The sequence below is a fragment of the Orcinus orca genome, chromosome 3 (genome assembly GCF_937001465.1).
Source record: "Orcinus orca chromosome 3, mOrcOrc1.1, whole genome shotgun sequence".
Taxonomy (NCBI): domain Eukaryota; kingdom Metazoa; phylum Chordata; class Mammalia; order Artiodactyla; family Delphinidae; genus Orcinus; species Orcinus orca.
Window position 1 is genome coordinate 153,197,540 of NC_064561.1, and position 22,708 is coordinate 153,220,247.

Consider the following 22,708-nt stretch of genomic DNA (forward strand, 5'->3'; position numbering starts at 1 on the left):
GGACACTATAAAACTCTTAGAGGAAAACATAGGAAGAACACTCTTTGACATAAATCACAGCAAGATCTTTTTTGATCCACCTCCTAGAGTAATGAAAATAAAAACAAAAATAAATGCGATCTAATTAAACTTAAAAGTGCACAGCAAAGGAAACCATAAACAAAACAAAAAGACAATCCTCAGAATGGGGGAAGATATTTGCAAATGAAGCAACCGACAAGGGATTAATCTCCAAAATATATAAACAGCTCATGCAGTTCAGTATCAGAAAACCAGATAACCCAATCAGAAAATGGGCAAAAGATCTAAATAGACATTTCTCCAAAGAAGGCATACAGATGACCAAAAAGCACATGAAAAGATGCTCAATATCACTAATTATTGGAGAAATGCAAATCAGAACTACAGTGAGGTATCACCTCACACTGATCAGAATAGCCCTCATTAAAAAGTCTACAAATAGGGCTTCCCTGGTGGCGCAGTGGCTAGGAGTCCGCCTGCCAGTGCAGGGGACACGGGTTCGGGCCCTGGTCCAGGAGGATCCCACATGCCACAGAGCAACTGAGCCTGTGCGCCACAGCTACTGAGCCTGCGCTCTAGAGCCCGCGAGCCACGACTCCTGAAGCCTGCGCGCCTGGAGCCAGTGCTCTGCAACTAGAGAGGCCACCGCGATGAGAAGCCCTTGCACCGCAACGCAGAGCAGCCCCCGCTCGCCGCAACTAGAGAAGGCCCGCGCGCAGCAATGAAGACCCAACGCAGCCAAAAATAAATAAAATTAATAAATAAAATTAAAAAAAAAAAGTCTACAAATAATAAAGGCTAGAGAGGGTGTGGAGAAAAGGGAACCCTCTTGCACTGTTGGTGGGAATGTAAATTGGTACAGCCACTGTGGAGAATGGTATGGAGGTTCCTTAAAAAACTAAAAATAGAACTACCATATGACCCAGCAATCCCACTACTGGGCATATACCCGGAGAAAACCATATTTTTGCTTTTATTTCTATTGCCTAGTAGTCCAATATTTCTTGAAAAGAGGGATTATACATGTTTTACCTTTCCATGGAATAAAAAGCAAACATTTTTCTTAAAATAATACCAGCACTAAATGTGTTATTTTGTATTAATGATTACCTCTTCTTTTTTAAAAAAAATGTATTATTTAATTTTTGGCTGCATTGTCTTCGTTGCTGCATGCAGGTTTTCTCTAGTTGTGGCGAGCAGGGGCTACTCTTTGTTGTAGTGCACGGGCTTCTCATTGCGGTGGCTTCTCTTGTTGCAGAGCACGGGCTCTAGGCGCACAGGCCTCAGTAGTTGTGGCACGCGGGCTCAGTAGTTGTGGCTTGTGGGCTGTAGAGCGCAGGCTCAGTAGTTGTGGTGCATGGGCTTAGTTGCTATGCAGTGTGGGGGATCTTCCCAGACCAGGGCTCGAACCCGTGTCCCCTGCTTTGGCAGGTGGATTCTTAACCACTTCGCCACAAGGGAAGCCAACCTTTTCCTTCTTGACTTTGCAGAATAATTTAAGGGATAGCATACAAAGGAGTATAGCAATAAATAGAACAGGAAAATTTACTTGAACATTTCTGTATACTTAAGTAACCAGTTAACATCTTTTCCATAAAAATGACTATCCCAGCCATAGACTATCCCAGCCCTAGCCAATATATGTACAAGGACTTCCTCTGGCCTCTCACATGTTGGTAAAAATCCCAACCTTGCTATACCTCATGACTGCCTTTTTCGCCTTATCCTAATGGACAACCTAGGATTCTATGAGGGCTCAACCATCACACATCGTTTTTTATACTTTACTAGCCTCCACACACTCTTTCAACATAGAAAACCAACACAGTCCTCCTGCCAAGGTTAACTGTCAGTGCCCTTGCCTTAGAAATCACGTATAACTTTATTTTCTGTAGCTACAGCTACCGTCCTTCACCATTCTTCAGCTTCCTTGCCGTTAAAGTGGTTTCTTTCTTCCCCCCAAGAATGAATTCTGTCCAACTCTGACCACCAGTACAGCCTAGCTACAGTCTTCTCATTCTCCCTACTGTAGACTCTGCTCTCCAGTCACTGTACCTCTCATCTCTGCCAGTCTCTTGTTTCTCTTAAACGTTTTTCTGCTGTGCTTCAGTTTGTCCTAGAGTCCTTTAATGCACTGATCCATCATTAGAAACTTAAAAGGTTGGAGTGTTCTTCCCTTCTATTGAAGTAAGAACTGGAATATTATTCAAGTTAGAATTCTGAAAACATTTTCTCACAAAAATAATTTCCTTAATAGTATTAGATTCTGTGATACTGTGTTTGGGTTAAATGAGCTTTTGTATGTTTGTAATGTTATTTCTATCATATATTTCAAAATCCAAAAAACTGAAAAATGAACTTTTAGAACACAGTTTCTTCTTGAGTTGCAGGAGCCTGTTTTCCCTATTAGTGCAGACTATGTTTGCAGATTATTATCTTAATCTATAATCTCTCAAATTACTGTCAGACATCAAAGTTTGAGAAACACTATTTTGGTATTTTAAGTAAGTCTGTCTATTATGTTTTAATTTGAATTTTGAACCTAAGTGCAAAGAGAAGATACATATTATTCATAAATATAAATATATGTGCTTAAGCAGAAGTAACAGGGAACTTCAGAATCCTATATGACTTTTTAAAAATGTTTTCCTTTACTTTTAAAAAATGTTTTTCCTAACATTTTATTATCAAAAATTTCAACTCTACAGAAAAATTATACAGTGAACACCATATACTCCTACCACTTAGATTTTGCTCTATTTGCTTTATTACATATCTACCCATCTGCCTAGTCCTCTGATAATTCATCAGTCCTCATGTTATTCTAATGCATTTTAAAGAAGTTGCAAAATTAAGTTCTCCTGATTCCTAAACACTTCAGCATGCACATTATTACCTAAAGTTCACTATTTGTTTAGGGTTCTTATTTGGTTATTTTTGTTTGTTTCTGAGGTTTTTTTTGGGGGGGGCACTTTGAGGTAAAATTTACCCCTTACAGTGAAATGCACAAATCTTGAGTCTGCAATTTGATGAGTTTTGACAAATGCTTATACCTGTGTATCCAAACTCTTTTTAGGATATAGAACATTACCATCATTGCAGAAAGTTCTCTCATGTCCCTTCCTAGTTAATCCCTGACCCCACTCCTGTAAGAAGCAACCACTGCTCTGTTTATTTTTTATCACAAATCATTTTTGCCTGTTCTGAAACTTCATTTAAGTGGAATCATAGTATATGTATACTTTTGTGTGTAGGCTTTTTTCACTCAACTTAATGATTCTGATTTCACTCAGCATAATGCTACTGATTCATGTTGTATATATCAATAATATGTTCCTTTTTATTGCTGAGTAGTATTCCACTGGGTAAATATATCACTGTGTTTTTAGCCTTCCTCCTGTTAGTGAATACCTGACCTGTTTCCAGTTTTTTTTTTTTTTTTTTTTTTTTTTTTGTGGTACATGGGCTTCTCACTGTTGTGGCCTCTCCCATTGCGGAGCACAGGCTCCAGACGCGCAGGCTCAGCGGGCATGGCTCATGGGCCCAGCTGCTCCGTGGCATGTGGGATCTTCCCGGACCAGGGCACGAACCCGTGTCCCCTGCATCGGCAGGCGGACTCTCAACAACTGCGCCACCAGGGAAGCCCCTGTTTCCAGTTTTGATCGTTCTAAATAGAGCTACTATGAGTGGCATTGTAAAATTTTTTTTCAGATGTAAGCTTTGTTTCCTTTTGGGTAAATACCAGATAGAATTGCTGAGTCACAGGGTGGATATATGGGGTTTTTTTGGCTGTGTTGGGTCTTCGTTGCTGCACGCGGGCTTTCTCTAGTTGAGCAGGGGCTACTCTTCTTTGCAGTGCGCGGGCTTCTCATTGCAGTGGCTTCTCTTGTTGCAGGGCACAGGCTCTAGGTGCATGGGCTTCATTAGTTGCAGCATGCAGACTTAGTAGTTGCAGTGCTCAGGCTTCAGTAGTTGCGGTGCGTGGGCTCAGTAGTTGTGACGCAGGCTCTAGGGTGCGTGGGCTTCAGTAGTTGTGGCACGCGGGCTCAGTAGTTGTGTTGCGGGCTTTAGAACACAGGCTCAGTAGTTGTGGCTCACGGGCTTAGTTGATCCACAGCATGTGGGATCTTCCCATACCAGAGCTCGAACCCCTGTCCCCTGCATTGGCAGGCGGATTCTTAACCACTGCACCACCAGGGAAGTCCCGATATATGTTTAGTTGTATGAGAAACTGCAAGACTTTTTCTCAAAATACTGAAGCACTATTTTATACTCCTATCATGTAGGTATGTGAGTTCCAGTTGCTCTACATCCTTGCCAGCATCTGGTGTTATCAGTTTTTAATTTCAGCCACTCTAGTGGGTGTGTGACAGTATCTTATTTTGACTGTAATTTGCATTTCCCCAGTGACTAATGATATTGAACACTTTTGTGTTTATTGGCTACTTACTGATACATATCTTCTTTTGTGACATGGTGTTAATATGTTTAAAATTGTTTGAGTAAATTCTCTCACTTAATATTTTGATCCATTCAGTTTATTTGAAGTCTGTTGGTTATACTCGTCTGTGCATTCGTTAAGTTTGAGACTTAAACTTTTAAAAGGCAAATGCCAAGCAAAGTTTATCAGTTCAGGTTGAGAAAGTGTTAAATAAGCAAGACATTGTCTTATTCTCTCCAATATCCCTGAGAATCACTCATCAGCAAATGGGAATAATAGGCAGTCAGATTCATGAAACCTTTTTGGGTATGAAACAAATAGAAGAAGTAATTTAAAGGATAAAATTATTGATAACCTCTAATTAGTTGGCAAATTCAGAGAATGTTTGAAATATACTATCAATTATGATAATCAAATAGTGTAATAGTGTAATTTAGCATGGAAAAATGTCACATTTTGTATTATGGATACATTACTATAGAAAATTTTTTTGAAATTCAAATCAGTTATTCTTTTTTCTTTTTATCTTTTTTAGGTATTATTAATTTATGTAAGCCTGGAAATTCTGGGATTCAGTCTCTAATTGGAGTCCTTTGCATTCCAAATATGGAAATAAGGGTAGGTAAAAGTTATGATTGTTTCATTCATGGAGTTTTAGTGGAGGAAATTAATTGGAAAAAGTTTATTTCAGGTAATGCTTTTTCCTCATGAATTGTTAATCTGTATCACAGAGCATTTTAAAAATACATGAATAAATATTTACTACTTAGTTGAACCCTAAGAATATAATATGAATCATTTGAAACACTGCTGTTGTTAGGAAGTAGGGCTGTATTAAAATTAGATTAAAAATATGAAATTAATTATGCTTTATTCAATAAAAAGTGCAAACAATACACAGGGGCATTCTCATTGTAAAAGGTTCAAGCAATATAGAAAAATATACTTAAAAAGTAAATATAGTATTTATGCAACTTATGCCTTCTAACTTGTGTTTTTATATGTTATGAGTAGTGGTTCTGATTAAAATTGGGGTATTTATATCCTTTTTTTAGACATAGTCCTAAGTTATTAGTGTATAGGAATTGTATTAAACAACTAAAACAAATTGAAATTAGAGGAAAAAAATGAACTCTTCATGTGGTTCTTCCTTTTCCTCTTTAATGTTTTTGTTTTAATTTTGTTCAAAGGGACAAAATTTGCCCCTTTGTTTCTTATTGTTAGTAGTAAATATTAGCTAGAGGTGCCTTGCTTAAAATGTGAACTAAAAATAAAAGCATTTAGACCATGGAAGGATGTAATTATAGATGGAAAGGTTCCAATTCAGTTGACTTCTTACTCAGCAAATGGTGAAAGAACATGGTCCTTTGAGTCTGGCCGACTGAGGTTTGACTCCTTTTTTTATTATTTATAGCTCCATGACCTTGGGCAAATTATTTTTAACCTTTAAATGTATTTCTTCATGTGTACAGTGGGGATAATAAAAGATTTATTGACAAGATTACATCATGTATATGTAGTAAGCATTCAGTAGTTATCTCTTCTGTAATATAGGCCTGATAATGGTAGTTTTCTAAAATACAGTAGTTCTGTTTTTATCGATTTTTTAATCTGTGAATAGGACATTTAAAAAATTGCAAACAAAGATGTATTCCATAAAAACAAATGAACTGTATTTATTTGTACTTGCAGCGAGGTCTCCTTGAAGTGCTTTATGATATATTTCGTCTTCCTCTACCTGTTGTGACTGAAGAGTTCATAGAAGCACTGCTCAGTGTAGGTAAGTATTGAAGTGCATTCACTACTCATATATTGTAATTTTTTAAATGGATTATCTAATGGAGACAGAGTTCCTCAAAGGAAAAATACTGAACTAAATATCATTTTCTTACTGCATATTTGTGGCCTGAAATTAATATAAAAATAAAATCTCAGATAAATTTCTAAAAAGAAATTTAAATTTCTTCTCCATCACCCTAGCTTCTGAAACAAGCAGTGAAATTAATAGAAGGATGGACTAAGAAAGGAAGAGAGGAGTTAATAAGAAACCTTATGTGATTCTCACAGTGGATTATTTGATTCTTGTTATTTTATTTTAGCCCAAATGACTCTGAGTCCCTCAGTGAAGGAAGTTAAATCTGTGTTCATTTACATAAATCGTTTTTTTCTGTATGCCTTCTTGAGTCTTTTTTTTTGCGTTACGCGGGCCTCTCACTGTTGTGGCCTCTCCTGTTGCGGAGCACAGGCTCCGGACGCTCAGGCTCAGCGGCCATGGCTCACGGGCCAAGCCGCTCTGTGGCATGTAGGATCTTCCCGGACTGGGGCACGAACCTGTGTCCCCTGCATCAGCAGGCGGACTCTCAACCACTGCGCCACCAGGGAAGCCCTCTTTTTTTTTTTTTAACGAACGTTTAAGAAAATTATTTGTAGCCTGCTTAGCTGATGGTTATTTGAAGTGTTTCATTGGTATATTATTTTCTTCTAACTATCTAAATTTAACTATTTTAGATCCAGGTAGATTCCAAGACAGTTGGAGGCTTTCAGATGGTTTTGTAGCAGCTGAGGCAAAAACTATTCTTCCTCATCGTGCCAGATCCAGGTAGACTTTAGATATAGAAATAGTTCACATTTATTACAATTACTATTTTTATGTTAAATTTTGTGGTGTATGGAACAATATTTAAATTTTTCTGTGCCATGCTTATTTCCAGGCCAGACCTCATGGATAATTATTTGGCACTGATACTATCAGCATTTATTCGTAATGGGCTTTTAGAGGTAAGAGTTATAAACCTTATTTTATTCTATTTTATTTATTTTATTTTCTCTAACAGAATTCTTTCAGAGCAACAAACATATATGATGCATAATTGTATTCATATATAATATTTTGCAACTATGATATTTTCTTCTTATTTTCAAAGGGTTTGGTTGAGGTGATAACAAACAGCGATGACCATATCTCAGTTAGAGCTACCATCCTTTTAGGAGAGCTTTTACATATGGTAAGTTTAACAACTTCTGATTATGTTTCATACTATTAATGTTTTAATTTATGAAACAGGCTATTTTAACGATTTACTTTGCATTATCTCAAAAAAATAAGTTTACATTTATTTGAATGTTTATCTTTGCATTACAAAGAACCCTTGATACTTTGTATCTTATATATATAGGCTAGTTTTTTAAATGGAACAAATATAAAAAATACAGAGAACTGACTATTGCCTTTTTATACTCACTTTTGATGCTGACATTTTGAGTCCTAAAAGTCTTTCTCTTAGAATGACTTCCTACCTAAAAAGCATGAAATTACAAAACTATAGGTATTACTTCAGTCAGCTAAATAGAATTGATATATAATAGTCAGTGCCTGAATTTTAGAAAACTTCGTGGAAAAAAATCTAAACATAACTGCCTCATTAGAACACATACTTCTCTGTAAACTTGTAGGTTTAGGTTTAGAAGGTGGGAATCTGTTTTTCTGGCCACGATTTTATGACATCAGTAACTTCTGGAAACAAGGAGCTAGCAAAGTAATCTGATCATTCTCTACTCCCAGCAGATCAAGCAGTGAGGGTACTCTGATTATTTGCAAATTAGAAATTTATATTTCTGTCACCAATTAGTTAATAAACACTAAATAAAAAGAACCACTTTAAACTCATTAAGTAAACTTATGGCAAATCTTTTAAAATTATGTTATGGTTTATTATTGGCAGAATATTTTTTGTTTTTGTAGTTGTTTTTGGTCCCCTCCATCACCAGGGTTTTTTTTCTACATAGCAGTTGGGCTTTGTGAGTGAGCAAAAGAGAATTAAACAGAGTTTAATTGTAACTGTCTTGTTTATCAGTGAATTATTTAGCCACTTGCTCTGTTTTCCTTCAGTCTGTCTATGAGATAATTAAGTAATATTGCAGAATCTCAGGTGTGATTATTTTTATTTTAATTAAGGTATAATTTCTGTAAGGATATCAATATCTAGAATTATTTGCCTTTATGTGAAGGAATCTCTTTAATAAATTTCATCCATTCCCTTCCCCCATACACCAGAATTCTGTGATTCCCTTGAAATATAAAAGCTAGTCATTTTGAGTATAGCAGTGTTAGTTCATTGCTTGTTATTCTTATATCTTCTGGCTTCCACATTTAATTAATTTATCTTTATTGGTAGAAAGCAGATTGGGTAGTAGGACTTCATTTGGAAAGCAGAAGACAAGTTTCTTATTTAAAGATTGTTGGAATATGAGACAAACCTGTTTTGAGAAGGTGGTTTTTAAACCAAAGAAGTCAACTCATAAGTTATGATATTGCATCCAGCATTTTAAATGCTACTTTTTTTTTTTGCGGTACACGGGCCTCTCACTGCTGTGGCCTCTCCCGTTGCGGACCACAGGCTCCGGACGCGCAGGCTCAGCGGCCATGGCTCACGGGCCCAGCCGCTCCGTGGCATGTGGGATCTTCCCGGACCGGGGCATGAACCCGTGTCCCCTGCATCGGCAGGCGGACTCTCAACCACTGCGCCACCAGGGAAGCCCTAAATGCTACTTTTAACATAACATTATAACACTGGATCCAAGTTTTGACATATAGTCCTTTTAGATTATTTAAGAAGTGAGTTTAATTGGGTACCACTTAAAATTATAATTTAATGTTATAATAAAGGATGTATGAAATTTAGAGTTCTATTAACATAACATGAGCCTGTATCTTTATATTTGTGATAGCTCATCCTTGTTGAAAGTAGATGAGATAAAAGTTAGCTATAAGTATATATTAGAAAATGAATAATTCATGAGTAAAACCTTTTAGCATTATATCTGTGGATAATCTGTGACATAAAATAATCAATTTTTCAAAAATATTATGGTTCATTTTAGGCAAACACAATTCTTCCTCATTCACATAGCCATCATTTGCACTGCCTGCCAACCCTAATGAATATGGCTGCATCCTTTGATATCCCTAAGGAAAAGAGACTGTAAGTATCAGAGCTCTAGCAAAGCTTGTGCCTGTATATTTAATACCCACTTAGATGACCTTATCTTCTTTATAAGGAAGTAGTATATATAGGTTATGCCTGGGAATTATTTAGGGAAGCCTTTGGATAAGAGGAAAATTAACAGTTTTTAAAAATAATTTGTATTTTAGGCTACAGAGTATTTTAGTTTAGTAAAATCAACCTTTTCTAGCATGTTTCTGGACAAGGACGTAAACTTTCTACCAGATCAGTAAAAATATTGGGATTGAGAGTTTTTTGGACTGTTTTATGTTTTGAGCAACAGTTCAGTCTCTTTTTCAATGTCTGAATTATTTCAAATTACAGCACAAAGACTAACAGTGTATTCTTTTGTATGTGTGGTTAAAAATGTTGGAAAAAGAAAGTTGGAATTTATATATTTAGGCTTCATTATTTTTTTTGTAATGTTTTGAAATGTAGTTCATTAGCTATTCAGAACTAGGAATTTTTGTTAAGTTATAATACATTTCTCAAAAGTTTAGTTAGCTTTATTAATTCAGAAGTACACATAAGGGCCTCACTATAAATAATACTTTTTTTATTAGCTTTAAATCTGTCAGTGAAAATACTACTATTTAACAGACTGAAGTTGTATTATAAACGGAGGGCATTACGGACCATCAGTTCTGACTCTTAAGCTAACATCGGTAGTGGTGGCATTCAACTTTTATTTTAGTAGTTTCTTGATGGGAAAATGTACTTTCCCAAAGCCTGGTAGACCTGAACTCTCTGGGTCAGATTATGGCCATGGTATTTAGTGTTCATCAGGAATTCAAATTTACCTTCAAAATTCCAGTAATAATCTAAGAATGATTTTTTTAGCTCGGTAAGCTGTTTACTGATAAGTACTTGCTAATCTGGACACATCCTAAGGTTTTTAAATTTTAAATCTGATTTGTATTTACCAGAATTTCTTAAGTTGAGACTTGATCGCTACCAAATTCTAGAAAACTGTATTTTATGCACCACAAAAAGGGAATTTAAAATAATTTCTAGGGACTTCCTGGTGGCACAGTGGTTAAGAATCCACCTGCCAATGCAGGAGATATGCAGGGTTCGATCCCTGGTCCGGGAAGATCCCACATGTCACGGAGCAACTAAGCCCATGCACTTCGACTACTGAGCCTGCGCTCTAGAGCCCAGAAGCCACAACTACTCAGCCCGCATGCTGCAACTACTGAAGCCCGTGCACTTAGAGCCCGTGCTCCGCAACAAGGGAAGCCACAGCAGTAAGAGGCCTGTGCACCGTAATGAGCAGTAGCCCTCACTCGCCGCAACTAGAGAATGCCCGTGCACAGCAACGAAGACCCAACACAGCCAAAATAAATAAATAATTAATTTTCAAAATAAAATAATTTTTAAAAGGATCCCATTTACAGTTGCAGATTAGTGGGGAAAATAGAGACTGTTCAGTTGATACTGGAATCATTGGTTATCCAACCTCATATCATAAACAAAAATCAATTTCATATGGATTAAGGACTTAAATGTGAAAAGCAGAGTTTTAAAACTTTAATAAGAAAGTAAGGTTACTAGGTCCTGACCTTGAGGAAGGAGTTCTTAAAACTAACATACCAAAAGTACCCACCACCATAGAAGAAAAGATTAGTAAGTATGTTTCGTTGAATCTAAATAATTAGTGTTTCTTCATACAAATCAGCAGTGTTCTTGTTTTTTTTCTTTGTGGTTCCAAATTTGGTTAAATAATTTACTTTTTAGTAACACTCTCTAGCATGGATTTATGTAAGTTTTAATAGAATAATTTACCAAAGTGGTCTCTTTAAAATTACGCTAGCCTTGTATTAATTGTACTAATTTTTTTTCTCATTAGGCGAGCCAGTGCAGCCTTGAACTGTTTAAAACGCTTCCATGAAATGAAGAAACGAGGACCTAAGCCTTATAGCCTTCATTTAGATCACATTATTCAGAAAGCAATTGCAACACACCAGAAACGGGATCAATATCTCCGAGTTCAGAAAGATATATTTGTTCTTAAGGTACTGATGAGAAGATGCAATTTTCAATTTAATTTCCTAATTCTTAACCACTGTATTTTAGTAGGCATACATGCTTGAGTTTGCAGTTTTATTCATGCATATGGATTTTCAGAAGGCTTCTAAGTTTTATAATGACTAGGCAGTGGAGCTGTGTTTTTATAACTTTTTCAAGTTAGAAAATCTTGATAATCTTCCTTAAATGAAAAACCTTCCATTTTGTTTTTAATATTTGAAGTTAGTTTTTTGACGTGAGGCCATTTGTCTTAATTTTTCATATTACTTTCTGGTGATTTTAGGATACAGAGGAAGCTCTTTTAATGAACCTTAGAGATAGCCAAGTCCTTCAACATAAAGAGAATCTTGAATGGAATTGGAATCTTATAGGGACCATTCTTAAGGTATGATAGGATACTTCTTGGTAATGGCTTGATTGTTTTCATTTTCTTATTCATTGTACTTCATCATAATTATATGTTTAGGAATTGATAAATACATAATATAACGTATTATGTTTTTCTAGTGGCCAAATGTAAATCTAAGAAACTATAAAGATGAACAGTTGCACAGGTATGTAAGAACTGTTTTGCACTTAAAGAACTTAGATTTGAATTATATTATGCCTGATACCTACTAAAAGTAATAATTGATGTTTTAAAGATACATACATACATTTTAATAGTTGGTATTCAGTAGGTACATATATATTTTTTTATACATAGTTTGTATTTTACAACCAAAAAGCATCAGCGAATTCTTTTTCTGGTTATTTACATTCTGGTTTTAGTTTTGGAACAAATGAAATACTTGAGATTAAAGTTTCTCAAATCGAGGAATATCAGCCATGTACTTATCTTAGCCCTAATGTATGAGAATGACATAAGGGCATAGTGTTTCCCTTTCAAAATGATGGCCATTTAAAATATTCCAATTCTACTTTCTTTTGAATCTGACTTTGAAGGGTTATTCATTCTTGTTCGTTTTTACACTCCTTGTAGCCAACCACACCTTCCATAAAACATGCTAATGTTTATGGCATATACAGTACTTCAGGGTATTGTGCTCTTTTCTAGTACCCCATGCATTTTTACTCCTTCTGAGTTTAGACTAACCAACCACCAGTGTTGATCTCATTGGATAAGAGGGGCTTTACTTCGTGTTTTTGAGAAGTTCATATCATTGACATTATAATTGATTGTATTCATCTACTCAGTGATATTTAACTTAATATCTGTATTAAGTTTTGAGAAATATATAGAACATAAGAATTACATTGGGGTAAAGAAGCATAGCACTAACTTTTCAGACTCCTTGAGAACAGAGGTGAAGTCTCATTCAACTTTGTTTCTCCAACTCCTGGATCTGGCACCTTTATTAGATTGGATTGTAGTGCTCGAAATTAAATTGAACTAAATTCCATGGAAGCTTAGAACATAATGTTGAAAATTATAACACTGAACTATCATCCATTGCTTTATAAATTCAGTTGCTTAAATTTTACCTGGAACTTTTATGGTTGACTTTTTTGCCTAATTGTGAAAAACTGATAAAATCATAGTGTGGTAACATTTGCTTACAATTATCTAGTATAAGATTATTTTATAGAGCCATGGGACAAAGTTCTTGATAAAGTACAGTAGAAAAGAATTTATATATTCTGGATTAAAAGAGAGTTGAAAAGAAAAAAAGACCTGATAGTAAAATAAAATGTGTGCATTTCAAAAGAAAAAAAAAAAAGAATGAAAATTTATATCCAGGTGGCTTCCTCATATTTCTCCAACTGTATCTTCTAGCTATGTTATATCTGCATTTTTCCTGCTAGCATCTTTCTTCTCCACTATTTCTATCAGGCATCTCACCATAAAGTTCTTATTTCACAAAGATATTTTTTATAATGAAGGGGATTTTTTGTTGTTTTTTATGGTTGGTTTGTGTGTGGAATGTACCAAATGTGTTTATTAAATTTCTTGCCATGTAGCTCAATGGTTTAAACCCAAAACATATTCAAAACCTTATTATATCATAAGTTGTGGTTAAGATTCTAAAAGAATTATTTGGTTTATTACTTTGTTGCTGATTTTTTATTTTGATCTTAGGTTTGTACGAAGACTACTTTATTTTTACAAGCCCAGCAGTAAATTATATGCCAATCTGGATCTGGATTTTGCCAAGTCCAAGCAGCTCACAGTTGTGGGTTGCCAGTTTACAGAATTTCTTCTTGAGTCTGAAGAGGTAATAAGCACTTTGTATATTTTCCAGAGTAAATGTTTTTCACTGAATTTGCCCCCTTCCTTTTATTTCTGAAGAGGCATAAGCTATATTTAGAAACATCGAGAATGAGACCAAACCTAGATTTTTATCCTGACTTAGTCACTAGCTATTTATGTGACTTTGGACAATTAATTTGCCTTCTAGAAGACCTGGTTTTCTCATTGTAAGATGGAAAATAATACCATCTCATGCAGCACTGTGTTGAATGGGATTAAAAACAACAGATACTCAGTGATTGATATCTGTTATTAGTAACTTCATCATTATCATTAAATTTTTTGGACTTTATTAGAGTTGATTTTTCTAATTGTAGGCACTAAGTCCTTTTCTAGCAATATCATAATGTATTTGCTTTCAGGATGGGCAAGGATACTTAGAAGATCTAGTAAAGGATATTGTTCAGTGGCTCAATGCCTCGTCTGGCATGAAACCTGAAAGAAGTCTTCAAAATAATGGTTTATTGACTACTCTTAGTCAACACTACTTTTTATTTATTGGAACACTTTCTTGCCACCCTCATGGAGTCAAAATGCTGGAAAAATGCAGTGTATTTCAATGGTGAGCATTCCTAAATTCTGTTTCAGTATATACCCAAACTATTTTTAATGTGATCAGAAAGGGCATGCTTTTTAGTCTGTGTACCTGTGTTTGGTAAATTTTTATTAAAATACAAAAAAATATTTAATTAGAGCTGTCTTGATGCTCTACTCCGATGCTTTTTTTTAAAATGTGATATTTGTTAAGTGCTTTCTTTTAGAAATGCTTGTTTATTAGGAATTTAAAGATATTTGTTGAATTAATGAATCAATACAGTAATTTCTAGTAACCTTCATTATTTTCAATCCTTATTTTAGTTTACTTAACCTTTGCTCCTTGAAAAACCAAGATCACTTGCTGAAACTGACTGTTTCGAGCTTGGACTATAGCAGAGATGGATTGGCTAGGGTCATACTTTCCAAAATCTTAACAGCAGCCACTGATGTGAGTATAACATAGGCAATAAAACTATATATTTCATAACCAGTTAATTCAGTATTTTATAAATTTTGGCCTAATAAAACTAATTATAAATTCTAAGACTATGGGATGGAATTTTAGTTTACTTTAAAATTTTAGTTCCTCCAAAGAACTCGATATAGTACACATATTTTTATATAAAGGGAAAGAAGCAGCTAGATTGAAACACAAGTATTTTACTTTACTTGGACTAAAAAATATTCATATCAAGGGCTAGACCATCAATTCCAGTCTTTCTGCCCTTTTCAAGTAGCAGAACTGTCCCAAAACAAAGTCGAATAGACCGTCCATAGTGAAGTTTGGGTGGTGGTTTTTTTCTTTCTTTTTTTTTTTTTTAATGTTCTTATTTATCTTTATAGGCCTGCAGGCTGTATGCAACAAAACATTTAAGAGTATTATTGAGAGCTAATGTTGAATTCTTCAATAATTGGGGAATTGAATTACTAGTGACCCAGCTGCATGATAAAAACAAAACGATTTCTTCTGAAGCTCTTGATATTCTCGATGAAGCATGTGAAGACAAGGTAAAGTTTCATTATTTTATAATAAAACCCTTAGACATGAATTTTTATTAAAACATTCAAATTTGATAGAAAATTATGTGAAATTATAATGTATATAATATAGTGGTTTTAGAAATAGAGAATTTACTATCTTCATGCAGTTATTAATTTGCCTAATAATTATTTCTTTTAGGCCAATCTCCATGCTCTTATTCAGATGAAGCCAGCTTTATCTCACCTTGGGGACAAGGGTTTGCTTCTCCTCCTGAGGTAAATTTGAAGAAAATTTTTCTTATAGTTATGTTTTCTGTTGTGTTCTCTCTGGCAGTGTGTATTAAAGCTGGATTCAAATCTGTAAAGGAAGCACTCTAAAGAGTTTAGCTGTTAACTTCTGAAAGAGGCCTATTTTAGAATATTGGACATCCTTTAATACTGAAACTCTGTCTTTTCATTGTTTTTCTTAATGTTTCTTTTACATTTCCATGTGTCCTCATTCTTTTCATGACATTTTCTTTACTGTGGTTGGATTCATGTGTTTTTGCAAAGATTGTGAAAATTTATTTGTATTTGAAATTACAATGAATAAAAATTGACCTTTTAGTTTTAGGAAGGAGCTGTTCTTAAAGTCTTTTACCTCCTTAAACATATTTTGTTTGAGATGTTTTAGCTCCTTAAACATTTTTTGTGAGACTTAATGTTAAACTATTGCCTGTTTTAATTTACAGATTTCTCTCCATTCCAAAAGGGTTTTCCTATTTGAACGAAAGGGGTTATGTAGCAAAACAGTTGGAAAAGTGGCACAAGGTAACTTGCTATTGAATAAGTTTCAATTTGTATCTTTTTATCTTGGGAAATAGATTGTGAATTTAGAGGATTTTTAAAATATTGTCAGTATTTTGAAACTAAAGAAGTTAAATATTTAAACATTCATGTGAAGTCAAGTCTTAAAATTCTGTATAATTATTTGTATTTATATTTGTCCACTTTTTAAACTATAGTTATTTTATAGAGAACTATTGATTTTGTGTAAATTCTGTTGAAATTTTGCTTTCAATTTAATTGATATAATCTATTGGTATCGTTTGTCAACCCTACTTACCATCATTTCTTTTATTCTTGGGTTCCTTTCACACGCCTTTTAAGCTGAAACTAAAACAATTTTCCTAAATGAAGATTAAAAAACAGTTCTACCAAGCAGATATAATCATCTAATTAAACTTCATTTTAAGGTGTACTTTTCATAAATCTGAGAGCAAACTTCTTGCTGTTGTATATAATAGGGAAATCTAGGAAGAAGGGAGTAGTTTGAAGGTATTAGTTAACTTCCTAGCTTTTCTTTAGGTGGTCATCACTGTGACTTCAGTTTCATTTGATGCATTGTAAATTGTCAAAGCATCTTAGAAACTCATGGATTAATCAATCCTAATGTAAATGATTTTCAGATTTTCCATTATTTCAGATCATTATTTATATTGTCTATATTGAACCATGTTTCATAAGATATTCTCATTTTTAAAAAATACTATAGCTATAGTTATAGTTACCAGAGGTGGGGTGTGGGGAGAGAGGGAGTTGGATGAAGGCAGTCAAATGATACAAACTTCCAGTTATAAACAAGTACTAGGAATATAATGTACATAATAAATATAATTAACACAGCTGTATGTTATATATGAAAGTTGTCGAGAGAGTAAATCCTAGGAGTTCTTATCACAAGGGAAAATTTTTTTTTTATTTCTTTAATTTTGTATCTGTATGAGATGATGGATGTTCACTAAAATTATTTTGATGATCCTTTCACAATGTGTGTAAGTCACATCATTATGCTTTACTCCTTAGACTTATACCGTGCTGTATGTCAATTACATCTCAATAAAACTGGAAGAAAAAAAGGGAAAAAAATACTATAACTATAAAGTGTACAACTTCAGGCCTGAAGTCTTTCAGTAATTGGTGAATTAGAAAACTAAAATAAAGATGTGATAGTTTTGAACTTCCCTGGTGGTCCACTGGTTAAGAATCCATCTGCCAATGCAGGGGACATGGGTTCGATCCCTGGTCCGTGAAGAACCCACATGCTGTGGGGCAACTAAGCCCGTGCGCCACAACTACTGAGCCCGCACGCCGCAACTACTGAAGCTTGTGCACTCTGGGGCCTGCGTGCTGCAACTACTGAAGCCTGCATGCCTAGAGCCTATCCTTCTCACCATAATAAGAAGCGCCGCACACTGCAATGAAGAGTAGCCCCTGCTGGCCACAACTAGAGAAGGCCCACGTGCAGCAGTGAAGCTCAGTGCAGCCAAAAAAAAAAAAAAAAAAAAAGAGATATGATAGTTTTATTTTCTAAATAGAAGATGTTTAAACTAGTTACCGTAATAAGATTGGTCACTTTATTATACAAATTATATTAGGAAATTGTTTAGCAAATCTGGTACAACACTTTCAGATAGTACGTACAAAATATTAACTGATATAACAAAATCATGTGTCGTGTATAAGGAAACAGAAGAAGGGTTAATGATTCTGCCTTAGGGATTAGCAAAAAAAATGTTAGGCTGAGGAGAGGATGTGATATTTGAAGTGGTCTTGAGGAGTAAATAGTCAAATTGGAAGAAGGATGTTCAAGGATGAGGGGGCAGAATAATAAATCTGTATAGGTTATTGAAACTTCACAGACTTGTGAGGAAAGCCATATTCCAGTGCGGTTGGGGCTAGGATAAGTGGGGTGTGGCAAGATGAGGATGGAATGGTGAATTAGAACTAGATTGAATTAGAATTAGAACTAGGCTTTTATAAGCCACATTATGTCATACTAAGGGATTTCAATTTTGTAGGAAGTAGGGGGAATCTTTACAAGTGTAAAGAATATTCATAGTCTGAACTATACTTTAGAAAAAGATCACAGTGTAGTAGCAGAAGTATGGTCATCAAGGTAAAGAAATCTAGGAATACTGAGACCAGTTTAGAAGCAAAATTGATAAGAGCATGGACTTCAGTGGTGGTTAGGTTCCATAGTCAGGGACACATTTTCTGGACATTTTTGAAATAAGATGGACAGGATTTGTGAATTGATTGGATGTAATGAATGAGGGGTCCCACTTGACCCTTAAGGTTTCTGATTTGAATGACTGAATACATAATGGCTTACCATTAAAAGATTGTGATTACAAAAGGTGGTTTGCAGCAATGAGGATAATGAATTTTGAATAAGTTGAACTGGTATTGCCTGTTGTATGGCAAGTGAGAGTATCCAGAAAATATTTGGAAATGTGCATCTGGAGCTCAGATATGAGCTGAAGATAGAAGTTTGGGAGTTGTCAGTGAATAGTAGTAGTTGAAATTTGAATTGAGTGAGATCACCAAGGAAAATGTAAAGAACAAAGAAGTAAAACTGGAAATTGCTCCCTAGAGAACACTCTGCTTTTTTTTTTTTATCTTTATGCTTTCTTTAATATATAACTTTATTTATTTTTAATTTTTGGCTGCATTGGGTCTTCACTGTTGTGTGCAGCTTTTCTCTAGTTGCAGAGAGCGGGGGCTACTTTTCGTTGCAGTGCGCGGGCTTCTCATTGTGGCGGCTTCTCTTGTTGCGGAGCATGGGCTTTAGGTGTGCGGGCTTCAGTAGTCGTGGCACACAGGCTCAGTAGTTGTGGCTTACGGGCTCTAGAGCACAGGCTCAGTAGTTGTGGCGCACAGGCTTAGTTGCTCTGCGGCATGTGGGATCGTCCCAGACCGGGGCTCGAACTCGTGTCAGGCGGATTCTTAACCACTGTGCCACCAGGGAAGCCCGAACACTCTGCCTTCATGAGGGGAATAAAAGGACAGGGACATTGAGGAAAAAATTATCAGCATGGCTTCACTAAAGGATGCTTCAGGAAGGAGAGGTCAGTGGTATATATTCTTGAGAGAGGTCAGGTAAGGTGAACACTAGAAAAAAAGCCTGTTGAAGGTGACCAGTCATTGGTGAATTTTGCTAGAGCAATTTCAGTAACAAGTTATAAACAGATGCTGAATTGCAGTTAGTTAGGCAGTAAATGCGAGATGTAAATATAAAGACAGTATAGTCTACTCTCTCAAATTAGAGAAAGGGAGAAAGGGAGGGGAACTAACTTAGTGATTGCCTACAGTTAAACTTAGTGCCTTTCAAGTATTACCTCACTTAATCCTCAAAGCAACCCTGTGAAATGTTTTTGTATCATTTCTATGTTGTGAATGAAAATGTGGAAGCTAAGATGAGTAAACTAATTTATCCTAGGTCACAGAGCATGAAAATAACAGAGCAGGGGCACTTTTTGATTCCAAAGCCCATGCTCTTTCCACTATATTTGATTTCCTCCCAGTAGCTTGCAGCATGCCAAGATGAAGTTGAGACTGTCGCTTTTTCTAGGTAATAAAGCATCCAGGCCTGAATAATATTGAAAATTCACTCATTTAATTTAAAACTTTCATCCCTAGCCCAGGCTTGGTATAGAAATCTGCAATGGAGGGAGGATATGGTTCGTTTCATCACTCTGTTATTTATCTCCTCCCCATTTACCAGGTGCAAATTTGGAGCCTCTTCAGCTTTAGAGCAGGAGGAGGAGGGGGTACAGGGTCATGGACAGTCTTACTCAACTGATGCAACTGTTATCTGGGGTTGTTAGCTTTGAGCGGGGCAGATTTCAGATGTTGATTCTTTTACTCGAGGGTTATGTTCATGAATTCCTTGAAGACCTCATTCTGGGGATCTCTCATTTGCAGTTCCCTTGACTGAATCAATGGCTCCTCTGGCTGCCTACTTACAATACCTCCTAGTAGCTAGAGGTTCACCCTCATTTGGGGTCTTCTTGCTCCTCCAGTAGGTCCTTTTTGGGCAGAATCCTCAAGATGATCCACATCAGAAACTCAGTGCATTTCATAGCTATAAACCATACCCCTCAACTTTGCTAGTGTTTTCCACATGGACGCCACTGGTCAAAAGACTAACCAAGCAATACCATGTGAATGTAACTATTCCTGCATAAAGCTCAAAATACCTTCCTTAATTAGAATTTTTGTACTGAGATGTTCATGTATAGGGAGATTATGGTAGTATAGTATATAGAGTAATATAGTGGTTGTAGTAGCAGTAGTAGAAATTTGGTATGCTGATAATATAATTAAAATCTTGTATTACTTTTGCAAAGTAAAGAACCTAAAAGAAAAGCAGGAAAAGTAAGTTTTTAGAGTCTCTAAGTAGGGAGTTAAGGTAACCCACCAAATTTAAGTAGTCTAAAATGGTTTAAAATGAAAAATGTCTCCTTGCCCCCTTTTTCTATCTTTTCTGAAGATAATGTCTCTTAATATTTTGTATGCACTGAAAGATGTTTTGTGCATCTATAAGTATATATTCTTCATATAAAAATACAAATGAATCCATTCACAGCTGTAAATAAAATTGTATTTAATTTTTTTGTTTAACAGTGTATCTAAGAGATCTTTTCAGAGCTGTGCATTTAGAGCTGTCTAATTCTCTTTAATGGCTGCATAGTAAATTATAGCAATGTACCCTAATTTTTATAATCACACCTGTATTATGGGCATTTAGACTGTTTCCAACTTTTTTAGTTTTGTAAACAGTGTTTGCTGGATATTCTTGCATGTATATCTTTGCATACTTGTGCAGGTATATCTTTTGAACAAATTTCTAAAGTATAATTGTTGAGTCAAAAAGTATGTGAATGTAAAGTTTTGATAAATACTGCCAAATTGCTTTTCAGAGTTTCTACCAATTCCTTCTAAGCGTTTAGTTTAAAGTGGAGATCTTTGCAATAAAGATGGTGGTGTGATTGACTGTCTCGGTTTAAAGAATTTAACTAGAAAATTTCCAAGTTTTAGTTGGAAATATTTTTTACATTTGACCTGATTTAAAGGGAGAGAGATTGTTTCTTACCAAACGGTGCTAAAATGGTAGAACTCAGTTAATTTCCTTTTAAAATTTCTAGTGAATATCTTCAGAGTTTAATATTAAGAAGCTAGTTTTGGGACTTCCCTGGTGGCACAGTGGTTAAGAATCTGCCTGCCAATGCAGGGGACACGGGTTTGAGCCCTGGTCTGGGAATATTCCACATGCCGCGGAGCAACTAAGCCCGTGCACCACAACTGCTGAGCCTGTGCTTTAGAGCCTGTGAGCCACAACTACTGAGGCTGCATGTCACACCTACCGAGGCCGCATGCCACAACTACGGAAGCCCTCACACCTAGAGCCCCTGCTCTGCAACAAGAGAAGCCACGGCAATGAGAAGCCCGCGCACTGCAACGAAGAGTAGTCCCCACTTGCCATAACTAGAGAAAGCCTGTGCGCAGCAACGAAGACCCAACACAGCCAAAAATAAATAAACAAACAAATAAATAAATAAAAAGCTGTTCTTTTTTTTTTTTAATGGGGACAGGAATTCAAATATGACAAAAAAATTTTTAGCTTACTTGTATGGACCCTAAAATATTAATTGAAAATGAGGAAAAGCGTATAAGCAGAAAGCTTATAGGTATGGATGTGATAGAACATTTGCATTCATAATACCTTGTTCTATCTACTCTTTTCAAAAATTTCTTAAATTTCCTGAACAGATGTTCATTTTTCTCATATTTATGCTTCCAAAGATTTGTTAGGTACCTAACATATTACAAATTTAGTGAATGTTGTTATGATATATATAATTAAAACAATATTATCTTCTAGGAATATAATTCAAAATATGTTGACTTGATTGAAGAACAACTTAATGAAGCACTTACTACTTACCGAAAGCCAATTGATGGTGACAACTATGTTCGTCGGAGTAACCAAAGGTATAGTCCAGTTAATGGAATAATTTATTGCTAGTCCTCAAACATAAAATTTAAAACCAAATTATTGTAAATCATTACTTTTTAAAGTTTTCTGAGTTATTTTGTTTCTTACACTGACATAGGAAAAGTCTTTTTAAAGCACAGCATTGAATGTTCAAAAATTCAGTGGCATTCATAACTTGAATACCCTGACTAATATAGCATAGTGTTCAGATCCCTCCATGTCCTTACCCTAGTGTGTATTTCTTGTCTTAGTTCTCTTAGCGTTACTCAGAGACCAGCTAAACTATTATTTTTCTAGAGGAATTCTCATGCCTTTCCACCTCCGTATTTTTATTTATGCTGAGTGATTATGTCTAATTCTGTTTATCTAGTACTTTATTATAAGTCATTTTTTAAAATTAGCTTATTTAAAATGAACCAATAGGTATATCAATCATTTTTATTATACTAGATTACAGCGTCCTCATGTCTACCTACCTGTACACCTTTACGGACAACTGGTACACCACAAAACAGGCTGTCATTTGTTGGAAGTACAGGTAAAAACATAATTTGCTTATTTTAAATAGCTACAGTAGTAGAAAAAACTTAGTATTGCTAAAGTATTATCTTTTCAAAAACTTCTCA

General features: G+C 35.3%; 1 protein-coding gene across 6 annotated transcripts in view; it reads left to right on the forward strand.

The window, feature by feature from the left end:
- RICTOR (RPTOR independent companion of MTOR complex 2) overlaps positions 1-22,708 on the forward strand; it is a 127,834-nt gene that overhangs the window by 80,602 nt on the left and 24,524 nt on the right. For all 6 annotated transcript variants that reach the window (XM_033421235.2, XM_033421234.2, XM_004265976.4 and 3 more), the window contains 17 exons: positions 4,998-5,080; positions 6,155-6,242; positions 6,971-7,061; positions 7,174-7,240; positions 7,387-7,467; positions 9,344-9,444; positions 11,315-11,480; positions 11,777-11,878; positions 12,001-12,047; positions 13,574-13,709; positions 14,107-14,306; positions 14,603-14,729; positions 15,125-15,289; positions 15,462-15,538; positions 15,994-16,072; positions 21,969-22,078; positions 22,533-22,620. In XM_033421235.2, coding sequence (XP_033277126.1) covers positions 4,998-5,080; positions 6,155-6,242; positions 6,971-7,061; positions 7,174-7,240; positions 7,387-7,467; positions 9,344-9,444; positions 11,315-11,480; positions 11,777-11,878; positions 12,001-12,047; positions 13,574-13,709; positions 14,107-14,306; positions 14,603-14,729; positions 15,125-15,289; positions 15,462-15,538; positions 15,994-16,072; positions 21,969-22,078; positions 22,533-22,620 — 1,808 coding nt within the window. The remainder of the gene's footprint in view (positions 1-4,997; positions 5,081-6,154; positions 6,243-6,970; positions 7,062-7,173; positions 7,241-7,386; positions 7,468-9,343; positions 9,445-11,314; positions 11,481-11,776; positions 11,879-12,000; positions 12,048-13,573; positions 13,710-14,106; positions 14,307-14,602; positions 14,730-15,124; positions 15,290-15,461; positions 15,539-15,993; positions 16,073-21,968; positions 22,079-22,532; positions 22,621-22,708) is intronic.